At 43.0% G+C, this 21,360-nt stretch overlaps 4 protein-coding genes across 8 annotated transcripts; 2 read left to right on the top strand and 2 right to left on the bottom strand.

Moving 5' to 3' along the window:
• Positions 1-457: 457 nt before the first annotated feature.
• Positions 458-2,193, bottom strand: LOC105191538 (SUZ domain-containing protein 1). Of its 2 annotated transcripts, XM_011155007.3 has the most exons (5): positions 2,044-2,192; positions 1,591-1,655; positions 1,278-1,467; positions 923-1,102; positions 458-848 (listed from the first exon to the last, which is right to left on the bottom strand). In XM_011155007.3, the coding sequence occupies exons 1-5, from the start codon at positions 2,086-2,088 to the stop codon at positions 660-662; spliced, it is 669 nt and encodes a 222-aa protein (XP_011153309.1). In that variant the 5' UTR covers positions 2,089-2,192; the 3' UTR covers positions 458-659. The 2 variants fall into 2 exon arrangements, with proteins under 2 accessions (XP_011153309.1, XP_019700811.1); XM_019845252.2 differs by having other exon boundaries at positions 681-1,102; positions 2,044-2,193.
• Positions 2,194-2,523: 330 nt separating this feature from the next.
• On the top strand, positions 2,524-7,585 carry LOC105191539 (UPF0505 protein C16orf62 homolog). Of its 2 annotated transcripts, XM_011155008.3 has the most exons (18): positions 2,524-2,674; positions 2,798-2,885; positions 2,995-3,207; positions 3,287-3,449; positions 3,561-3,769; positions 3,841-3,971; positions 4,059-4,235; positions 4,312-4,656; positions 4,731-4,831; positions 4,925-5,106; positions 5,184-5,327; positions 5,429-5,592; positions 5,673-5,835; positions 6,045-6,237; positions 6,299-6,438; positions 6,502-6,663; positions 6,783-7,049; positions 7,151-7,585. In XM_011155008.3, the coding sequence occupies exons 1-18, from the start codon at positions 2,658-2,660 to the stop codon at positions 7,235-7,237; spliced, it is 2,946 nt and encodes a 981-aa protein (XP_011153310.1). In that variant the 5' UTR covers positions 2,524-2,657; the 3' UTR covers positions 7,238-7,585. The 2 variants fall into 2 exon arrangements, 1 of the variants encoding a protein (XP_011153310.1); XR_003113984.1 differs by lacking the exon at positions 7,151-7,585 and having other exon boundaries at positions 6,488-6,663; positions 6,783-6,971.
• Positions 7,586-7,705: 120 nt separating this feature from the next.
• Gabat (4-aminobutyrate aminotransferase) lies at positions 7,706-12,051 on the bottom strand. Of its 2 annotated transcripts, none has more exons than XM_025305717.1 (10): positions 11,793-12,051; positions 10,306-10,433; positions 9,883-10,050; positions 9,511-9,597; positions 9,215-9,410; positions 8,943-9,115; positions 8,719-8,859; positions 8,477-8,634; positions 8,117-8,385; positions 7,706-8,032 (listed from the first exon to the last, which is right to left on the bottom strand). In XM_025305717.1, exons 1-10 carry the CDS (start codon positions 11,848-11,850, stop codon positions 7,917-7,919), a joined length of 1,494 nt encoding a protein of 497 aa, XP_025161502.1. In that variant the 5' UTR covers positions 11,851-12,051; the 3' UTR covers positions 7,706-7,916. The 2 variants fall into 2 exon arrangements, with proteins under 2 accessions (XP_025161502.1, XP_025161501.1); XM_025305716.1 differs by having other exon boundaries at positions 10,306-10,538; positions 11,793-12,039.
• Positions 12,052-13,298: 1,247 nt separating this feature from the next.
• LOC105191540 (uncharacterized) lies at positions 13,299-20,088 on the top strand. Of its 2 annotated transcripts, none has more exons than XM_011155010.3 (9): positions 13,299-13,598; positions 16,999-17,065; positions 17,548-17,662; positions 17,998-18,128; positions 18,302-18,411; positions 18,980-19,125; positions 19,221-19,419; positions 19,507-19,623; positions 19,783-20,088. In XM_011155010.3, exons 2-9 carry the CDS (start codon positions 17,006-17,008, stop codon positions 19,898-19,900), a joined length of 996 nt encoding a protein of 331 aa, XP_011153312.1. In that variant the 5' UTR covers positions 13,299-13,598; positions 16,999-17,005; the 3' UTR covers positions 19,901-20,088. The 2 variants fall into 2 exon arrangements, with proteins under 2 accessions (XP_011153312.1, XP_011153311.1); XM_011155009.3 differs by having other exon boundaries at positions 17,536-17,662.
• The last annotated feature ends 1,272 nt before the right edge of the window (positions 20,089-21,360 follow it).

Here is a 21,360-nt window from a genome sequence, read left to right as displayed (position 1 = left end):
ACTTCTTGGATATTCATCTCTTGAAGTTTTACTTCATAAGCTACTTCCTGATACATTATATATTTTTAATGTTGGTGTCATTGATATTTTTTGTCAAAATATAACTATGGTGAATCATCTGGTTTTTGATGTTTTCCCTAATCTCTGCTACTCTCTAAAACAAGAGTCGAATTTGTAATAAAACATTGCAAAATGTAGAAAGTAATTTTTTAACATTTGTACATATATATGTATCATACATCACAATACATTGTGTTCTTACAATATCGCATAAAATATAAAATAGAAGAATCTCAAGATCAATTACTTAACTTAGAGATTCAATCAAGAGATCTCTTTAAAAGTCCTTGATTTAATAACAAAACACTCGAGATATTGTGTACAATTGTCAATTATTATATATATATATATACAGTGATTTTTGTATAACATAATTCATATTAAATATCTCGAATATTTTACAAGAAATAAAGCAAGGATTTCTTCATATTTCCACAAAAGCAATTTCACATTTCCTACTGCATTGTTCACGTCGCACCCGACAGGAATGCATTTACAAGCAAAACTGTGATTCAAATATGATACATATAATCTCTTCTGCTATGTACGTCCTTTTTTTCTGATCGCGCGATTGCAGATTCATAAAACGTAGCAAAACACTAACAGAACACAGCACAACACCGGCGGCACTTCTCTCTCCTTTGCTTTGATAAGTTCATAATCTTGACCCTGCAAATATGGTCCGCACATGATGACGATTCGTCGGATGCAGCTTTGAAATTGTTAACTTCTGTACACAGAATGTGAAGCTGCTCCGTAATCGGCCTCATAGCCGATCTCTCCCTTCGCTGTAGCAACAAGGGAAGAGAGGAAGAAAGTAGGTGGAAACAGTCGACCCTTGGAAGACACGCTACCTACGCACATTGAAACCCCGTGTACCATCCGGACCAGTAGGCATGCGAACAATATTATTCGGTAGGCCACTGCCACTTGGTATACTTGACTTTGGCTGAATCTTGTTGATCTCTTGTATTGACTTCTCTTCTGGACTCTTCTCTTCTCCCATGATTCTTTTCCTAGCTAATGCATATTCCTGTTCCCTCTGTATTTATCATTTATATATCATCAAGCATTCCATTTATTTTCATTAAAATGTTTTGAAGTTTGATGATGAAGTTTAATATCACACTTCCCAATTAAGAATATAATCTTCTAAGATTTATTTTATATTTATGTATTATAGTAAAGACTGAAATATGAATGAGATATTTATGTACCTGTTTTAAAGATTTAATAGGTTGTTTTGGTTTATCACCATTCATCAATGGTCCATCACCACTTCCACGTGAATCTGCAGTTGGTCTTTTTAATATCTTAACTGTGGGTTTTGGTGGTACATATTGAGACCTGATACCATCATCTCCCAATATGATCATTTTGGTGTTTGTACTATTACTGGTTTTACATCTATAAAATTGTCGGGTATATAATAAAATATTGCAAGAGACAATATAGTAACAATATATTTTGCAGTAAGTATATAATCTAATTTCATATAAAACAAAAGAGAACATCATTTATTTATCTTACCTAGAAGACTCTAACTCTTCCTCTACTCCATCTAAACGAAGAGAATTTAATTTCTTGTCCAAGGCCTGAAAAATATTACAACCTCATATTACTTCTTTACGATCTAATGAATATCATGCATATTTATTAATTAGCAAAAACTTCATTTAAGCAAATTCCATAGTTCTGATCATTCCATAAAAGACCATGTCCTAATGGTAATTTGAATTACCACTACAATGAAGAATTGTATGTATTAATACTGAGAATTCAAGTAGAACATGAATATAGTATATTGTGGAACAATCGACGCAATTCAACGTGAAAGAAATCGACAGAATCATTCTCGATGTTTGAGTACTACTTAGCAGTAAGAAATCTATACTTGAAAGAGTGGGTGCGAAGTATAGGTTAACTCGGGGATTATCCCATTCCAAATATAACTTGAAACATGAGGCTTCAAAAGAATCTTACACCCGATTCCTCTATCTGTTCCCAGCTCTCTAGAACATCGTCCATGCTTAAATTTCGCGAATCTTCACGAAAATTGTCAAATTCTTGAAGTCGTGCGCACGACCAGCAAATTACGAGGAATGTGAAACGGATGTGTTAGAATCGAGGACGGTGATCGCGTTGCCCTCTGTCGCAAGATATCCAGAGATAACACCGCTATTTGAAAACTCACCTTGTATTTGATGTTCGACAACTAAAATAATCATAGAATTTATTACACAGCAAATTTATTAGTTAAAATTAAATTAAATTACTCAAAGTATAAAACTTAATGCAGAAAGGACTACAAAGGACAACTTTCTTATATTGTTGATAAGCTATGAACAAAATAATTATGAGATCCTTATAAGTTCCTTACTAAACAACCAATCAGCGTTATGGACAAAATAATTTAACTTTTCCACTTTGTTTGAAAACGATGCTTAATGATGTCACGAATTATCTGTCATTTAACCTTGCGGGCGTATTTTTGATTGTCAAATTTGGGAGCTATACGATAAACTGTATAATGTTGATATAATAGATTGTATTGTATGTGTTGTATTACAGGAAAAGTATCTTGATGCATGTAAAATATGACGGAGATAGAATGGTGAGAGTTCGTTTTTGTTAAATTTATAACTTTAAGTAATTTCATAATATTAAAATCTTGTTCTGGCAATATAAAAACAAAAGTCTTGTAAAACTTTCTTATGGTAAAAAATTTTTGTTATAGGATATCAAAACCTATGGAATATGGAACTGTAAAGTTTACATGCCTAGAAGAAGCTATAGAACATCCTCTAAAACCAGTTGTGATTACTGTAAGATATAGCTTCTTGTTTTTTATAAAGTTTTGAGATTGTAATATTATATTTTATATAATTTTTATAATAATTCTTATAAAAACTAATTTTTATTGTGCCTATATAGTTAATTGATGGACGTGGTGCAGTCAGACGCAATATATTACGTAGTACAAGCACAGGTTCCTCCACTGGAACACCAACACCAACACATACACCAATTCCTGCATATCAACTGAATGATCCACTCTTGAGCCATGCATCTCTGGATGGTTCTGATCCTCTTACACAGTTTGCCCGTGAAGAACTGGATCCTCTTTCCAAAATGGCTGCAGATGAAGTAAAATATATAAAATTTATATTTTTTTAAATATTGTTTTTTTTTAAGCGATTTGCAATGTTTGTTATTTATATTATAGTGGGATTACTCTTGTAACGTTGCACTGGCCAGCAAAAAACTGAAAGATACAGCAGAGGAATTAGTAGAACCATGGTCTGTTAGACGTTCTGCCATACTGAGCAAATACACAACTTCTGAAAAACTATCAATTGTTACCAGTTTTTTACCAGGTGGAGAAAAAGGTATTTTTTATTTCATAAGATTAACATATAATACAATTTTGTAGAGAAATATATATATTTGATTAAAGAATAGAATATTCTTCTATTGAAATATGATATGGTTTTGTGCAGTTGTAGTAAAAGTTCAACCAAGTGGTCCAATGGTCGACAAAGTGAAGACGCGTCTCGAGCAGTTGGATGACTTTGAGGAAGGTTCTGTGAGGCAAATGTTGGATCTGTCGCAACAACAATATACCGCGCGAATCGAGCAATTGAACAATGAACTAGTACAAGCGTGGCATTCTGATCAAAGAGTAAAGGCTCTGAAAATAGCCATTCAGGTTTTTATTATTTATGCAGTTAGTCAGAGCATAGCTCGTAAAACTTAGATATTAATGCTGAGTTATTTCAGTGTGCCAAATTATTAGTAGATACGTCTGTAATGGCTTTTTATCCAAGCAAGTTTGTTCTCATCACAGACATCTTGGATATCTTTGGGAAACTTGTATACGACAGATTGAAAATGAAGGCTGAATACTACAAGTAATTATCATGCAAAGAGACTTTTACCTCTCGCAGTTGCATTTTCTTTTTTATTTATTCTTAAAAATTGCAACATTTCTTTCGTAGACCAGGAAGCAAAGTGCCCACGAGTTTGCCTGATAATTTTACACCCGACATGGTGCCGGAGAACGCGAAGGAGACATGTCGGAATTGGTTCTACAAGATAGCGTCTATACGCGAGCTGGTGCCGCGTCTATATGTCGAAATGGCGATAATAAAGTCGTACAGCTTCTTAACGACAAGGTGAGACACGCTTACAGTTGTCTCAAAAAATAAAAAATTCGGGAAAGAATTTTTTATATTTTCATTTTCATTTCAGCGAATTTAATACCGCTCTATTACGTATAACTCGGATGATAAGAGGAATCGGAAACCCATTGATAGCGGTTTACGCGCGATGCTATTTGTGTCGCGTGGGATTGGCGTTGAACAAAACGTCAGATTTTGAGTTTGTAAGGGAGAACTTGTATGATTTTCTTTTCACTTACCAGCAGCTGTTCGGAGCTGCTGTGAGGAGCGAATTAACGAAGCAAAATATTACTTTACATTCGTATTTGAATCTCTACTCGCCGGCCTTGGATTGGATCGTACAAGTTTTGGTGGCAACGTCGCCCGAGAGTCTTCTCGAGGAAGTTCTGTCTCGGTGTAAAAAACAAGAAAACGGGTAAGCACGTTTAACACGCATCATTCGTTAGTATGATCATGTCAGTTCTCTTCAACCCGTATCTTTCTTTTCAGATCATTATTGTTAAATACTGTGCTGACCGCATTTAAGCCGACGTACATTGCCGCACGCGCCATGGACTTTGTGAATCTAATAGTAGCGAGCGAAGACGATGGTAGAGAGAGTGATGAGAAATTAAATGAACAATATAGCAATTCGTATTTTTAACTCGAAAAGTATCACCATGTTCCTTTCGACAATTTCGTAGGATACCCTCAGTATCTCTTGTATCGCAGTTTGGGCGAGTGTCTCCTGCGAGAGTCTCCGCCGAAAGAGGATTGCCAGTCGGTGCTGAACGTGATATGGAAGTATGTGACGGAGCTCACGGATCCCAACAAATTCATGCACTGCATCGAGATCTGGATTCAGTTCACCGTCATACATTTTTCTGTAAGCTCAGCGGATTGTGCTGACACTCGATGTGTCAGGCACACGAAGCAACGTGTAATCTATATAATATCTTGCAGGTGAATGAACTCAATTTGTTTTTCGGCAAAATCATAGATCGCCTTCGACCGAACAAGGCTTTCGAGAGCTACTATTTTCAATTGCAAAACATCGTTGAGAAGATAGTCACCCACACGCAAGACTTTGAGTCATTACTTGCCGTGGTAATTATCTGCTCAATCTTGAGATTATACGTTATCATTCATAGTTGGCACAGTTAAAAACAGCAAGTCACAATAAGCAATTTTATCGTGTACACTCCTAGGACAACTTCCTGCCGTTGATAGATCTGTTTCACAAAGAAGGTATCAAAGTCGAGGTTTGCAAGACTGTTATAGAAGGATTGAGCGCGCAAAGCGGGCCCATTACAGATCCTATTATTATAAACGCACTAATGTTTATCGCCAGAATCATGCACGACTCTGTTAGGTATGTTAGGACATACTTGTCGGCACTTGTGTTTCAGTTAATCCGCTAATCTCTAAGATTGAATTAATCACAATTCGTAGCGCTCTAACTGTCGAGGATGAGAAACGGCAGATTGGCCAACTGATATGCAGTCTCGTGCAACGGGTAGACTATGGCCGTGATTTCGAGAAGCAGCTAAGTTTCTACGCGGAAGCCAGAGCAGCATTTCCTAATCTCGATAGTGTTCATATACAGCTTGTACAGGTGACCGCAAGAGAGAAATGTTCTTTTTATTATATATTTCTATAGTATTAACTTATAGAGTACATTTCATTTACTGTATATCACGTAATTATATCACTATGTATTTATATCGTTATATACCTTTTACGCGCACGTGTAAATGCTAATCGATGTAAAAATAGACGATGAAACGCCTCGACTGACACGACAATTCTTTCATTTCTGCGCAGTGTGTAAATAGATTATCGGTCGACACTAGGAAAATCGTGCGCGGCCACCATACGAGGAGGACATCAGCGTTCGTGCGCGCCTGTGCTGCATTTTGTTTCATCACGATTCCATCGTTGACTCTGGTCCACACACGCCTTCAATTGTATTTATTATCCGGACAGGTGGCTCTTTTGAATCAGTGCCTGGGCCAAGGTAAGTCAATCTAGCCTACACGATGAAGATTTCACGTCATTTCATTCGATCGCGCTTTCAGCCGATGCCTGCTTCAAGGCAGCTTTGAGCTTGGTTCCGGAAATGCCGAAGACCATCGACATCGACGGCAGGCAGAAGAGTTCGCAGCCGTATTTGCTCTCGTACCTGTCGAATTTCTTGTCGACGTTGCTGGTGGTTCCGGTGCGTATAGTCAAGTACGCGTTGCACGTTAACATTGTAACTGTAACAGCGTTCCGTCATTAGGATAGTCCGGAGCACGGTGTCTTGTATCTGATGAGAGGTTTGCTCAACGCAGTCCAACGTTGTTTCGAAGAGAACACATCGACCAAATCGTACCTGTATTTGCGCGTACTCGATCTACTATCGACGGTCGCCCAGGAAAATTATCCATACCATATCGATAAGGTATATTTCATGATTTCGTGCATACTTGAGTGAATAGTTATGACATTTACGACGCTTTAAAATGAATCATAAACCCGGGTAAATATCGAATGATATTGATTTTATGATCGGCGTTCCAGGTCGATTCGAATGACAAGTTGTATGGATCTGATCAAAAATTCATTGGCGAGGTGAATAAAATTTGCTCGAAAATCGTGGAGGAAATTTTGAGTCACCTCAAGTATCTCGGATCCACCGATCAGTTTGACAAGCAGTCGGCCCTGGCGCTCGAATTGTTCAACTGTTTCATCATTCGCGCGGATCTACGGGAACCCGCGTTGGCGAATATGGCTGTAAATTTGTGGAACTTGTCACAACGCCACGGTTCGGTGGATCCGAAAGTCACGGTAGATATGTTCTTGTAATAATTACAATTCCGATATGTCGTGTGTTGCTTCGCCTCTGTGTTGTGTAAGATCTGAAATTATTACTCTGGAATTTTCTACAGATGAGGACGAAGGCTTACATGATGCAGAAGAGTCATCATCGCGAGTATGGGCACTTTGCTGATATACTCAGGAAGATGTCTAGATAAATAAAATATCTGGGACATTTCATTATCGGAACACACACAGTTTCGATGTGATTCAACTCAACTTTATTGGCAGTTTTTTCAGAGGATATTTTGTCATCATGCAATAAATTTTCCGACTGTAACAATCAAATCAGTTAGAGCGAATGAATAAATTCGAACATAAACTGATTATGTCGTATAACTCGAACACAAGAAATCAACTGCATACAAGGTAAACATTGAGTATAATTTTACATCATGTTTCTTCCCTTTCTTTTTTTTTGCAATTTAATGAGTGCTGCTTGAAATACAAGATGTACGACTAAACATAAGAATTTGTAATACTGCAATAAAAATATCATAATGTTACATATAATCGCAATATCTCATTCCTTTCTATTGCAATTTTGCATTGTTTGGAACATCACCCATATATATATATGTGTATATATATATATATGTGTGTGTGTGTGTGTGTGTGTGTGTGTGTGTGTGTGTGTGTGTGTGTGCAGTTTGATCAATTCGAAAGAATCGCGTCAGTTTTAAGATACATATATCGTGTATAACTGCCATAGAAAAATAATTTGACATTTATAGGCTTATAGACACACCCAGATATATCTCTGGCGAATACTCGTAGTTCTGTTAATGGAAGACACTCAACATCTGGAAGACACGAGGAATCATCAAACGGTATCCTTTATTCCTTTAGGCTAGAGCGGAGCGCGTCCAAAAATATGTCGGCGTGATGCTTCGTGAAAGTCAACGCGGGCCTGAGTCGCACAGCTTGTTGGCCGCAGCCGCCCGTTTGGATACCTAACGAGAGCAGAAAGAGCACACGAGAATGTGAACGAATGCTAGCTTTTAGCGCGTAAATCTTACTTTACAATCATTTATTACCTTTGGTTTGAAGCTTCTTGATAAGAGCGTCTCGAATCTCAGGTGAGGCGCAATTAAACGCTATAAACGTACCGCGTCCGCGCACCGCGCTTATCTTACCGGAATGCCCCTTTTGCATATCCATTAGATGTTTCATCACATAATCACCGACGTGCGTCACCCTGTCCAAAAGATTCTCCTTCTTTATCACATCGAGGATCGCTTCTAGCAAGATCACCTTACTGGGATCGCCCATCCAAGTGTTGAACACGCGATACGGTTGTTTCGGCCTGTGTAATCGTACGATGCCCGATTAATCGTGCGAGTGTTGATACTCTTTAAAGAGAAGACTATCAGACTGACGCGAAAGGAAATGCTCACTTGAAAGCTTTCATGTGATAATAACCGCCCAATTGCATCTTCTTGCTGAAGGTCACCAAGTCGGGTGGGGCGTCTAGGCAGAAGTGCTCGTGGCACCACATCTTCCCTGTTGGCCCACCACCGGTTTGCACTTCATCGATAAGAAGCGCCGCCCCATTCTGAGATGTGTTAACGTCAGAATATCGCGACACTTTAATTTCGAGTAAAGTGGACCTGTAATCGCTTCAAAAGCTGCGCTTTACCTTCTTGGTTATGCGTTGCAGTTCCTGAAAGAACTCGGGCGACGCGTGATTGTCACCGCCTTCTGATTGAATAGGCTCAATTATCACACCGGCCACCGGTGTTTTCTTCTCCTTCTCAAATTTCTCAAACAGTCCCTCGACCTGAAACATCGTACAGTTCCCAAGCAGCTCTCTCGCGCACCAAGTGCTCAAAGAAGTGCTCTAAAAACAACGATTTGAGATACCTCTGCGAGACAACGTTTATCCTCCTGTTGATTATGCCGCATATTCTCCTCCAAGGGATATTTGTATTCGGGGAAGGAAGCGATAGGCCAATCGAAGGCTGGTATATCCATCTTGTGAATGTACTTGCTGTGGGTGGTCGACAAAGTGGCCAGAGTTCTACCGTGGAATGCTCCTGTTGTTAAATATATCGGGAAGAAGAAATCGTTTCTAATTAGATGCAAATAACCGATCGACCGGCAAATCAATAGCAATAACAATAATAATAACGCACCTTTGAAAGACATGATGCAGAACCGCGGTGAGCCAGGAATCTGATTCATCATGCAGGATTCCATCTCCTGCTCGGTGAACGGCGCGCCTTGTCTTCGTTTCTCGGCGTACCAGATGAATATGTTCTTGAAGGCGTTTTCATTGGAGCAGGAGCCGCACATCATCGTCGTGAGATGCGACAATCCGGGCGGAGCGACCTGTCCAGATTATTAATTTGAGTTTAAGCTGCGATTAAAGGAAGACAAGCGGAATGGGCTACCGAAGTAACGGCTGAGAAGCCGTTCTCGCTCTTCGTACCCCGCTCTTCAGCAGAACCCTGTTCAATCTTTCAGCCCACTGACTGCCCGGAAAGACGCCTAAGGCCGGTCGGTTCGCCATGATTTTCTGAAAAGGAAGGGAAACCCCGTCGTGAAATACCCGTCGTAATGGGGCTGGCGATAAAACACCTGAGCGTTGCTTTTTTATCACGAGGTAATTCGCAAGGCTGCTCTCACAGCTACTCCGAATCACACTCGGCGGCTCGGTGGCTTATCGAGCGCCGTGCACTTAACGTCTAAGTGATATATCCTGTAGAGGACGGATCAGACGTGCGAAGAAAGAGAAGGAAAGGGAAAAAAGGACAAGAAGCAGTGCGGTGTATTCTCCGCCACCGTTTTATATCACAGTCACCTGATTAACGGGATCGGCGAGAGCCTCCAACATAGCCGGATGATTGTACCCTAAGGGCATCGATGAGATTTGCATGTAAACGTCCAGCAGCGCGTTCCCGTCGACGTCCACGATGTAATTGCCGACGGATTTCTCGTAGTCTACGAAGAATTGTACGGAAGAGGCTTGCTGAGGATCACAACATCGCAACATTGTAATGCACACTCTGGCGCAAACGTGCCGGAAAATAAGCGCGCGCTCAAGTTTATCGTCCATACTTTTTACCCCCGACTACATACACGCAGATTACACACAGTAGATTACCTCAGCGGCGGCTCAAGCGTGAGGGGAATTTTGTCAACATAAACATGCGAGCCGAGGACTCGTCAAGAACGTAAGTCGGCAGATTACATAGTATGCGCATAATTAAAAGATCAAACGTACTTGTATCGCGTTCAATTCCTGCAGCATATTGCGCGACTGAGGACCCGGTATCTCCGTCGCGACTACCGGCCTTGCTGGTTCTCTCGACGACGTGGAACCGGTTAAGCATCTCCTCCAGGTTGCAACGCCTGCAATATTATAGACCGATGAACGCTCGCATGTTCGCGTCTTTCGTCTCCGTATTAGATTGGAGCACTTCTCCGACTCGAGACGGTCGGCCAAGGGAAGCACTTCTGTTGACCGAAATCGTTCCAACATTCGTCATTCTTAGCGGGTCGGCGAGTGTGAGATTCATGTTTGAGTCCAGATGGGTCGCAGATGGGTTGATGTTCAGACAGGAAAACCGCTTAACCAGCCGACTCACTCAAGCCCGGTAATCAGTTCGGCCGATTAGCTCCATTGACGCTAGTTACGTGTGATTGCTTGATATCGTTGTGATTTCGCATGGAGCCCCTCGCGAATCAGAACGTCGTAATGACACAAAGTAGACACAAGATAGAGAGTGCGCGAAATGATGCACGAAGAACAATCCGGCAGTTACCAAAATACGTAACGACGTGACGATCGAGGAATTTACTTCGCGAATTTCAGGCGGACTCTAATTTTGAATTCAATTTTGAAGTAACTCTTCAAAACTCTTCAAAACGTATATATAATTTAATTACACGAGTTACACGTGTAATTAAATTATATATAATTCACATGTACACACAGAGATACAGTTGTATGTACAGCTTTTCGCGCGTATATGCAAATTAGACAAATGAAGCTTCGCGCTTCTGGCTGACTGAAGCACATCGTGCAAAAGCCGATTGCTTATCAGTCTGCCAATCGTGACCTAAGTCGTGCGGATTGCGAGATAATGCAGTCAATGATTCAATTTTAACGTAACACCGCGAGTGTCAAGATCAAGTTTCATCGCCAAGGTTAAGATCGAAAATACATTCGGAAACAGACTATTTTTCTCCTCGACCTCGACGTGCCGCATTCAAAATTTCGTGTAAGATAACGAACCTACCACAATGCAGAAAATATTGAAGATATCGAAGATAGGAGAAGCGAGATATCAGTGATCCCACAGTATCACTTACTAACATGTTCTACTATCGTCCAAGCATCGTTATCGATAATCAGCTACCGTGTCGTTCAACCACTTGAGAAAGGACGCACAGGACCTCGAGGCTCGCGCGGGCCGACGAAGCAGCTATGAAGCTGGAAGCTGTGAGGAATCTATCGATTTTGCCGAGGTGCACGTATCCACGCGACGGAGAATGGCCGTGCTCTCGCCGTCCTGACTGCCTTCACTCACACACTCTCTCTCTCTCTCTCTCTCTCTCTCTCTCTCTCTCTCTCTCTCTCTCTCTCTCTCTCTCTCTCTCTCTCTCTCTCTCTCTCTCTCTTTCTTTCTTTCTCTCGCACGGCCCGCGTCTACACGTGAATTTACGCGAATGCTTGGACGAGGGGCGCGAAGGAAAACTGCTAAATACCATTGAGTAGCTGTCGGGGCGAGGCACGCGCGGCCAGCGTGCACTTGTTAACGAGCATCTCCGTCCGGGCCGTAAGCGAGAGCACGGATGCTGCGGGAGGGCTGCTTGCTCACCGGCGAGACGTCGTCTCCGCAGAAGGGATGGAACTGTACTGGCCGCTCTGATAGCTCGCAGCTATAATAGCGTTTCCATCTAGCGCGGACAGCCGAGCCGGAGTCGTGAGGGCGCGAGCTGTGCGCGGAAACAGCTGCTTCTCCGGAGAGTTCCTCGTCGCATGCTCGCGAATGCTGCAATTTATCAGGGTATCTCGAGTGTCGTTATCGAGTGTCGACATGCGCTCGACACTTCCCGAGGGAAATGTCGAGAATTTTTTAAGCGCGCCGGCAAATAACAGCGGTCGGCCACGTGAGAGATACCGGGGACAAATCGCGTACTTTTTGCACGAGACAATATATCTATCTGCGATAGGTAATATCACTGATTAATGCGAGCGATCGAATTGTTGTCCTTGTTACATAACTATATGCCTGTCTGTCTGTCTGTCTGTCTGTCTGTCTGTCTGTCTGTCTGTCCGTCTGTCCGTCTATCCGTCCGTCCGTCCGTCGGCTCGACGACGAATATATCGCGCTTCGTGTCGGGAATAGCAGCGCATTCGGCGATTTCAAGTGGGATTGCGGTGAAAGTGAAAGTACACAAATTCGGACATTTTCCACGTCGCTCGTCGCGCGCCGGTACAGTTTAAATTTTTCTTGTCCCGCGATGTTAATTCAATTGTTGCTTTTATCGCCGTGTGTTTATCGCTGTTTGCACGCGATAAGTTGTATACATTGAATGAGCTTTATACATTAAATTATATATTAATTAAATTATATATTAAAAAAAAGATTCTCAAGCACAATTAATCAGGCGGAACAAATAATCGAAATCCTCTTGCCCCGCAGGATCTCCCCCGTTCAATCGTTCTGAGATTCCCGCGATCGATCGTCATCGACGAGCCGCCAGCTGACTGACGCGCTGAACACGACGAAAGTATCGCGGTGTTTAAACTGCGCTTGACCCCGTTACTAAGGATGAGGGAGCAAATGACTAATTACGATCGTTTTCTGTCTGCAGAGAGACAATCGACCATCGGGTAGGTCCTCGGCTGACAACAATGCATCGATTTGTCATCGGTCTCAAATCTCGTCGCTCGATGATCTCGGAATAAGGATGTCTCTCACTTCACTCGGAGAGAGAGAGAGAGAGAGAGAGAGAGAGACAGAGAGAGAGAGAGAGAGAGAGAGAGTGAGGGGAGGGGAGAGAGGGGGAGAGAGAGACTCGAGTCCGACCTTGTACATTAACACTCGGCTGCACGCAGTTTCGGCGGCGCGAAACCGATCGAGTCGATTCAGAGCGTGATCCAGAATGTCAAATGGCTCAATCAATTTTCCAGTTTCCACTCCGATCATCCCCACTATGCAGCGCGCGCGCGATCACACCGGGCGCGGGCTCACCTGCCAACCACGCCTTAGTCTTTTGCCCGGAGGTGGAGGTGGTCGTGTTTTTGGGCAGCTCGGGCCGCGCGCGACGCGCACACGTATTGTCACTCGTCGCGGGAACGCATTCGAGTGGGGCCCGAGTCTCGAACGGTCCCATAGCCCGGATGACATCCACCGAGAGTCTTCTTCACCCGACTGCGTGACTACGCACACCCTCTGCCACGCTGAGGTCTGCGTGCGGCCCGACGTGCGACCGCAATCTACGTCTTCGATCTTTCGCAGCTACTTGACAGCCAATTCATCGCCGAGGCCGAGCACGTGCAGCCGAGTAAGTATAGCGGTATCGATGCGTTTGATGCGTCGCCCATTCATAACTGGGTTAATATACGCGCTTCCTTGGCCTGGGTCTAGGTCGCAGGCGACTCTGTGCTTTATGAGGCCACTCGTTCGCACGGCGAAGGGACTCGCATGGGAATTAATATCCGGCGATTAATGTCGGAAATCTATAATAGGCGAGGCTCAGCACGGCTCTCCCGCGGGGATCTCTCGCATTTCCGATGGCCGATCGAGGCGGGGCGAGTCGAATCGCGTGAAAAAGACTGAGAAAAACCGCTGCATTTTTGTCGTCCCTCCCTGAAAACGAATCGGCGGTCGCACTCGCGACCTTGACGCTCGCGGAAACCGGAGATGCCTCGGTCTCCCTTTTCCCTTTCTCTCTCTGTCGTGGCTTGCGTTTTCGCCGGTATTCCGAGAACAAGGTGTAACCCGGCGAACCTGATTTCGTTTGTATGCTCGAGCAGGCCGTTGATCCTCCATCCGTCGATCATTTTTCCTCGTTGCCGATCCAAGTGTGTCTGCTGAACGAATGGCGATTTAATTATTTTTTTCCGTTCTCCGAGTACCGTTAAGCGCCCGCCGATGTTTTTTTTTCATTCACTGTCTATTGTCGTCACACTGGCTCACGTTGCGACTATGCGTGCCGAGGAATTTCTCTTCTTCTCTATTCGCGTATCTAAAATTAAAGCGATATTGAAACGAGAACGGGAAAAAGCGGACGCTTTTCGAATATCCACAAGTTAAGATCTTACAGATAATATACGAATAATGCAGTTTGCGTTCGAGTGATCGGTAATTTATGACCGCAGCTTTCGAATCGAGCGAACAACTCAATACAGCGAAGGGAATACGGCGCGTTCCTGCCGATAACACTTACTACTCGCTCGTACTCCGCTCAAGCTTATTAAGCTTATCCCCGTATTTATTCGCGTGTCGGATGTATTTATGAATAGACATAATAGGACAGTTAACAAAAATGTCGCCCGATCGGCTTGTAAATTTGGTAACTGCGCCTCTCGGTGCAGTTTGAATATAATTCAGAAGGCCAAGTCCGATTAGTGAAGTTCGATAAATCGAAGGAACTCGACCGAACATTACCTCGGCTATTTCCCGCTGTTTAAACACCGAACGTCGCACTAAGAGTGAACTGTCGACTCGAGCCATAATGCGAACAACTTTTAAATGGGCTTTTCGATTTTCCTTTGCTTTTGTCTCTTTAAGTTTCGCGAAGTATTTTGGCGGTATCATTTCTCGCTCTCTGTAGGCCCAAGAGTTCCACTTATCTCGTGTTTTACGTGATTGTGACGATCCTTCGAGATCCGAATGTGTCGATGTGCCGAACGGTCGTCGACTCTTATCTTCGGAGGAATTTTGACGACGAAGGTCGCGAAATGCTCAGCGTGAGCCGGGAAATGGATGGCGATGAGGAGGTGTCGTTGCCAAAATTAAATGGCCTTACACTGAGGGAAAAAATAGCGCATATTACTGAAATTGCAATCATTTTTCGCCCTAATTATATCTTGTTGTTCTAACAAAAAGTAGCAGTTGCGATATATAATATATAATATATATATATATATATATGATTATTATCGCTAACATTGTAGCAATACTTACTGTGTGAAAAGTGAATCTCTTGGCACTATATCGAACTTCGATTATAGTCACAAATACCAAACACTTTCTTCTCAGTGTAAGTGTCGGATTTACGCGTCGCGATCGTCAAGCTTAGTCGCTTTAAATTCCATTATGTTGCACCTCTGCGCGGATTCTTCTCGTTCGATGTGTCCCTACGAGGACTCGCTTTCGCTTCTTCCTTCCTTTTATCACCGCGCGTTTGATAGCACGAGATAAAGCCGCTCCCAGCGAAGGTTAACCGGCTCCTCTGTTTTACATTCGACGAATCTTTCGTTTTGTTTGGACCACGAACGAATGTGTGTCCCATTGTGACTCCAGGAATCCACTTATCCTGTTGTTGCGCGCGCGACCACTTTCAAGTCGTCTAAACTACTACCTGGCCGAAAGTCGTATTCGTTGTAAGCCGTGAGTCGAACAAAGCGAGCTCCGATAGACAATAAAATCTTCACGCGGACGATGAGGGTCATGATACACTCGCGGAATATATGCAAATCGTATGCCGCCTGTTCAATCAATCGCAAAGTAGGGACACAGTTATTTCGTCGAGTCGAGAAACTTAGAACGCCGTTATGCCTCTGCCGAGTAGTTGAACCGTCATAAATTATGTGAATTTACAATTACATCATCATGATTTAGCTGTGAATCATGCAGATCGCATAACATGGTGCTCGAAACGGCTCCTAGTCAGACTCCAATTTGATGGACAGAGAGAAACAGAAAGAGATAAGGAAAGGAAGAGAGGCTGTGTGTTAATTAATCCATTAAGGTCGCAATCATCATGTGAACGTTTTCTATGAAAGGATCAGTCTGCCGGATTCCTCGAGGTCTCCGACCTCTGTCAATGTTGAAACTATTTCTGAGATCGAAGACATAGATATCAGCGAGAATGAGATGCTGAAAACATCGAAATCAAGTTATACGCATTCATTTTATTCGAAGAGAGAAAAAAAAACGTCATCCCACAAACGTGACGCTAAACCGTTAATAGGTTTCGCGTACGAAACGGCAACTGTCAATGACACGTACGCGCGAATGTCAGTGAGAGTCCCTCAGCTCCGTCCGATACCGCGCTAATTATGACATGAGAACGAGCAACGATCGATCGCCCGATATGCGTGAGATTACTCGGGAGTACCGATCGACACGAACAATACAATTGACCGCGATGAAAAAGGACCCCTTATCCTTGGCGTCGGTCCTAATCGCAGCGCGTGTCTGCCGCCTAATACGTGACACAAGTGTCGACGACGCGCGTCGGAAACGTTATTGCCGTAACACCGTTGGCACAATACACACGTCGCCTTACTTTTCATTACGCAAGATTCGGCTTCTATCCAGCTGATGATTCAAGGACGCTCGTTCCGCGCGGAGCGTTTGTTCGCCCGACGACCGCTCGCCGCGTCTTCCGAAGGCAGGATTTGATATTACAATTAGAGATTCGGTCGCGGCGAGACGTCTAACTCGATCCCGCAGAATAATTCCCGTCCTTAGACGAACCCGTCGGGAACTCCTCCTTCTCCTTCTCCTCCTCCTCCTCCTCCTTCTCCTGGCAGCTACGCCTCCCCGGCTCATGATCGGCGCCGTCGTAACTCGGCGACTGAATTTTAAACGGTCGCATTTTACGTCCGCTTCGTAATGAATTTTTTCTTCTTTCGCCTCGAACAAGTAACGGTTTCTAACAAGAGGACTGCGCGTTATCGGTTCGCATCTCTCGGGGAAAGTACGTTGCCGACGTTAATTATGACTGTTTTCAGGGGAAAGATGATTACCAGGCATCGACGATACGATATCTTGCTGCTGATATCGTACCTCCTCGCGCAGGTAAGACCACCTGTCCGTCATGTAGTGATTGTGAGAATGTTAGAGATTAGGGACAGGTCAGATTAGGGGGAGGCCAAGCTTCCGCTTTTGATTAGCGAACGCGCTTCGTTTCTTCGTTGTATAGCGAGCTGTTGCTTTCGTCAATACGCCACGTCGAGAGAACACGAAGACTCGTTGAATCGTCTCGTCTTCGAAAACGCTCGTTAAACATACGTTCTCTCTCGCGCGGTCTTTCGCGTGATTCGCAATTTCGCAACACTTTCTCGCGCGGAGTGACGCGCCCTTAATACTTTACTCACCGAGTAAAAGTAACGAGGCCGTCCGTTTTTTTAATGACGTTGCGTTTAAAGTGTATTGAAAAAGATATAGAGCAATTACGGAGCCCTCTCTTCGTCCTTATGTAACACTCTTACTTCTTCTCGCTCTCGCTCTCGCGCGTGCTTCGTCGTCGACGACGTGGATTTGAAAAGTTACCCGATAAGACCCACGGTCATGGCAGATTAATGGACCCGCCAGCGAGGAACTGCATGTGGCGATTTGGCTATCCGAACCCGGTCAACTACAACGACAACGAGCTCTTCTGTGGGGGATACGCAGGTTTGTCTGTAAATTGCAATTGACTAGAAGAATTGCTAGAGAACGCTCGCCGGCACCGAAACGTCCCGCTATACCTAGACGAAACACAAAAGAGTACATCTTGAAAATTTTATACATTACTCGTGACATTAAAATTATATTTTGAGAACATCTCATGATCTCGAATTCGATCGATCTCTATGGATCTGCCGTAATTCGATTGCACAGTCTTCCTCACGCTTTTCAACGCAAACATTCTCACCGAGACGTGCTGGCATTCGTCCTCGAGTTAATTCACCATAATTGACGCGCGTTTGATTGTTAAACGCTGATATTAACCACTGCGTCGCGAACAGTGCATTGGCAGCAAAACAAAGGCAAGTGCGGCGTTTGCGGCGACGCTTATCATCTGACACCTCCTCGTCCTCACGAAGCCGGCGGCGAGTTCGCCAATGGAATTATAGTTAGGCACTATACGGTGGGCCAGGTAACCGTAGATTCCGGTATTTTTGCGTGCAAATTAATTAATCATCGCTTTCACTCTCGTAAATAACGAGGAAGGACAAGTTTTTGTCTGGAAAATATCGCGCATACCCGAGGACGAATCTGTGAAAAAGTTAGAATGAAACGGATTTGATATCAGTATAATCTGTTTTGGAGGATATCGACGTGGAGATCGAGCTTACCGCCAATCACTTCGGGAAATTCGAGATGTACCTTTGTCCCAATAACGATCCGTCGCGCGAGGCAACTCAGGACTGCTTCGACTCGTAAGTATTTAAATCTACGCGTACACAGAAGAAACATCGCTCTACTGCTAAGAAAAGTGATTATTCAATTTACTTTTCTTCTTTTAAGTAATGCTTATTATGAAGGAGAAACTTTTTCTTGAGCCTTAAAATATACTAATGACAAATTTTAGACAGGAAAAGAAAATTTCATCCTTATCACATACTCAAAAGGAGAATTTATCCTCTTATCAAAAATATCATAAAACATACTTTACATAGAAAGCAAGCAAGAATTTTTATCTTATAATTTAATAATTTAATATTGTCATTTTTTCAATTTAATATTTTTGAAGTACTAAACTTGTTAGGATTCAAATTGTATTTGCGCGAAATATTTAGAACAAATAACATTTACTTGATAACGCAGCGTGTATTTCTCTGTATATAAATATTATTTATATTTTACGAGATAATTTCTAGTAAATATAAATTGTAGAAAATAAATTGTACACGAGAGATTCGCGTTTCTCTCTCTCTCTCTCTCTCTCTTGTTCTGCGCGTCCAAAAACATCCAACAAGCATTAATAATTAATGCTTCTTGATGCAGTTATCCTTTGTACGTATCTGGAACGGAGGACGTTCGTTTCGAGATTCCGCGCGATACGCCGAAGAAGGGAATCATACGATACTCGGTAACTCTACCGCCGTACGTCACCTGCTCACACTGCGTGGTGCAGTGGAGTTATTACACGGGTATGACACATTTCGCGTGTTTCGCTTTCGTTTACTGTCCGGTCTCACGAAATTCCCCATCTCGTTTCTCATCTCGCGTTGCTTGTGCACGATAGGAAACATGTGGGGCACATGCGAGAACGGCACGGAAGCCGTTGGATGCGGAAGAGCGGAGACCTTCCGCAATTGCGCCGATGTGAGGATCGTTACCAGCACCGGCGGCATACCACCACGCTTCTTAATTCATAACACTATCTTCGAGCTGTACTCTATCATCCCGAAATTCTCCAGCACCTCGTTGACCCAGCCATTGAGGTGAGCCGATCGAAGACACGCGTCATTCACATGTCGAGCGCGACCTGGTTTTACCTTTAATGTTTAACGCGAGTTGCGCGATTTCAGGGCCCAAGTGTGCGAGCCTACCGTAGCTTACCGACACAGGCAGAACATGAGCGACTGGTGTCAAGTGAATTGCATTCGTGTCCCGTCCAATTGCCCCCCGAGTATATGTCACTGCCCGTAAGTATTAAATTGCCCGCGGGCAATTTAAATGAATTTTAATTAATTCAGGATCGTCGAGCGATCGATCAACTTACGACGTTCCGTAATTAACACGAGACGAAGCGAATTTTCTCACATCGAGAACGTTTTCACTTTCGCCTTGTTATATGTTTCCAGAGAGACGTGCGACGCTGTCGGCGACATCGCTGATCGACCGGGTGCGGATCAGTACTGCCTGAGACGCTGCATGCGTTATCCGTCCGATTGCCCGACTGATCGTTGCAACTGTTATTGAATAATTCCTTGCGAACCTTGGGACATCGACTTTCCACATGTAGCGCCTGAATGTGGAATGTGTGCTTGTACCCCTAAATAGACCAATAAATATCTGACTGTAGATATAATTCTGCGGCGGTTGCGCGCGAGTGTTTCCGAGGGAAAACTTCGGTATCTCCTGTAAATTACCGTGCATGAGAACATTCATCTTACCTTATCGCGCCCATCTGCCTTCGGCGAGAGGAAGCCCCGGCGGGAGGAAGACTGGGGAACGAATGAAATGCAAAACAAGCACAATATACTCTTTGTGAAATAACGTATGAGAGGTACTGCGAGTGAGAAGAATCGTTGCGTAATGGCACTATAATATTTAATATTAGGACATCCTATTGACAGCTTAAAATTTCCACGCGTATATCACATATTATATACGTAACTATCAACACGTTCCCCTTTCCGTCTTACGCACGACATATTAATCGGTATGCAACTACGCTTAACGAGACGATAGTTCATCAATTATGCGCCTTCGACCGCCAACTCGTAATTAATATGTGTCAGCTGGAAATCGTACGGAGCTCGTACGTTTTCGCAGTATTCTCTGTGTGTGTACATATATACATACATACATACATATGTATATACACACACACAAACACTCACACGTGTATATGTGTGTGTGTGTGTGTATGTATGTATATATATGTGTATATATATATATATATATCTCGTAGATTTTTCTCACTATAGTTAACACTTTACAAAACTATATACACTAAAGCTTTCTTTTTATCGTCTACCATGTATCGCTAGCTAACAACATGTTTTCTCTCTTCTTCTTATATAATATATTTTTATTTGTATATATATATATATATATATATATATATATATATATAATGTATATATATGTATATATTTATATCGCTCTCACACGCGCGGTATAATTATTAATTAATCGTCGCCGAAGTGCGTAATATTAGCGCGTCAAGTCAGAACTCGTGCTACGCCAAATTCTAACGCGAGGTGTACAATAATACAAATGTATGTCCTGTTTTTTTGTCACTTACTGCTAACCGCTAAGCAACTAATTAACGCCCGCGGCCCATCTGCGGGTTAATTATTCACGTACTCTCCCTTCTTTTCGTCTCTCTACGCATACTCTTTATGTTTTATCGTTAATCCTCTCGCTTCCATAGAAAAATATACGGCATCTGTCTGTGTCTCTCTCCTTCTCTCTGTCTCTGTCTCTTTGTTACGAATACAATAGATTTTTCTCGTTTCCCCTATTTCGTTTCTTTTGGCTTTTTTTTTTTGACAAGACAAATATATACATAGAATTGAATCATCGTCACGTTTTGCCTCTTAATGATATAAATATAGACATCATCGGTGTCATCGATGTGTCGTTGTTGACTTCAACGAACGGGCGTTCGTGTAACGCTCAAATAACTCCTCAGCAATTTTAGACGTAATTTG

Source organism: Harpegnathos saltator, unplaced genomic scaffold (assembly GCF_003227715.2).
Source record: "Harpegnathos saltator strain DR-91 unplaced genomic scaffold, Hsal_v8.6 scaffold71, whole genome shotgun sequence".
Lineage (NCBI taxonomy): Eukaryota > Metazoa > Arthropoda > Insecta > Hymenoptera > Formicidae > Harpegnathos > Harpegnathos saltator.
The sequence above is the reverse complement of the archived record's forward strand: the minus strand, read 5'-3'. Positions and strand labels throughout refer to the sequence as shown.

Bases quoted from the DNA above. Each gene is read 5' to 3' on its own strand.
- LOC105191539 (XM_011155008.3), top strand. The intron at 4,236-4,311 runs GTGAGACACGCT...TTTTCATTTCAG, and splicing joins TACAGCTTCTTAACGACAAG to CGAATTTAATACCGCTCTAT. The intron at 6,664-6,782 runs GTATATTTCATG...TCGGCGTTCCAG, and splicing joins ATCCATACCATATCGATAAG to GTCGATTCGAATGACAAGTT.
- Gabat (XM_025305716.1), bottom strand. From the start codon at position 11,850: ATGCTCGTTAACAAGTGCACGCTGGCCGCGCGTGCCTCGCCCCGACAG. The intron at 8,635-8,718 runs GTAAAGCGCAGC...AACACATCTCAG, and splicing joins TGCAACGCATAACCAAGAAG to AATGGGGCGGCGCTTCTTAT. The intron at 8,386-8,476 runs GTGAGCATTTCC...ACGATTACACAG, and splicing joins TATCACATGAAAGCTTTCAA to GCCGAAACAACCGTATCGCG.
- LOC105191538 (XM_011155007.3), bottom strand. From the start codon at position 2,088: ATGGACGATGTTCTAGAGAGCTGGGAACAGATAGAGGAATCGGGT. The intron at 1,468-1,590 runs GTAAGATAAATA...ACAATTTTATAG, and splicing joins GAAGAGTTAGAGTCTTCTAG to ATGTAAAACCAGTAATAGTA. The intron at 1,103-1,277 runs GTACATAAATAT...TGATAAATACAG, and splicing joins CTATTAAATCTTTAAAACAG to AGGGAACAGGAATATGCATT.
- LOC105191540 (XM_011155009.3), top strand. From the start codon at position 17,006: ATGATTACCAGGCATCGACGATACGATATCTTGCTGCTGATATCGTAC. The intron at 18,412-18,979 runs GTAAGTATTTAA...TTCTTGATGCAG, and splicing joins ACTCAGGACTGCTTCGACTC to TTATCCTTTGTACGTATCTG. The intron at 19,420-19,506 runs GTGAGCCGATCG...GCGCGATTTCAG, and splicing joins TCGTTGACCCAGCCATTGAG to GGCCCAAGTGTGCGAGCCTA.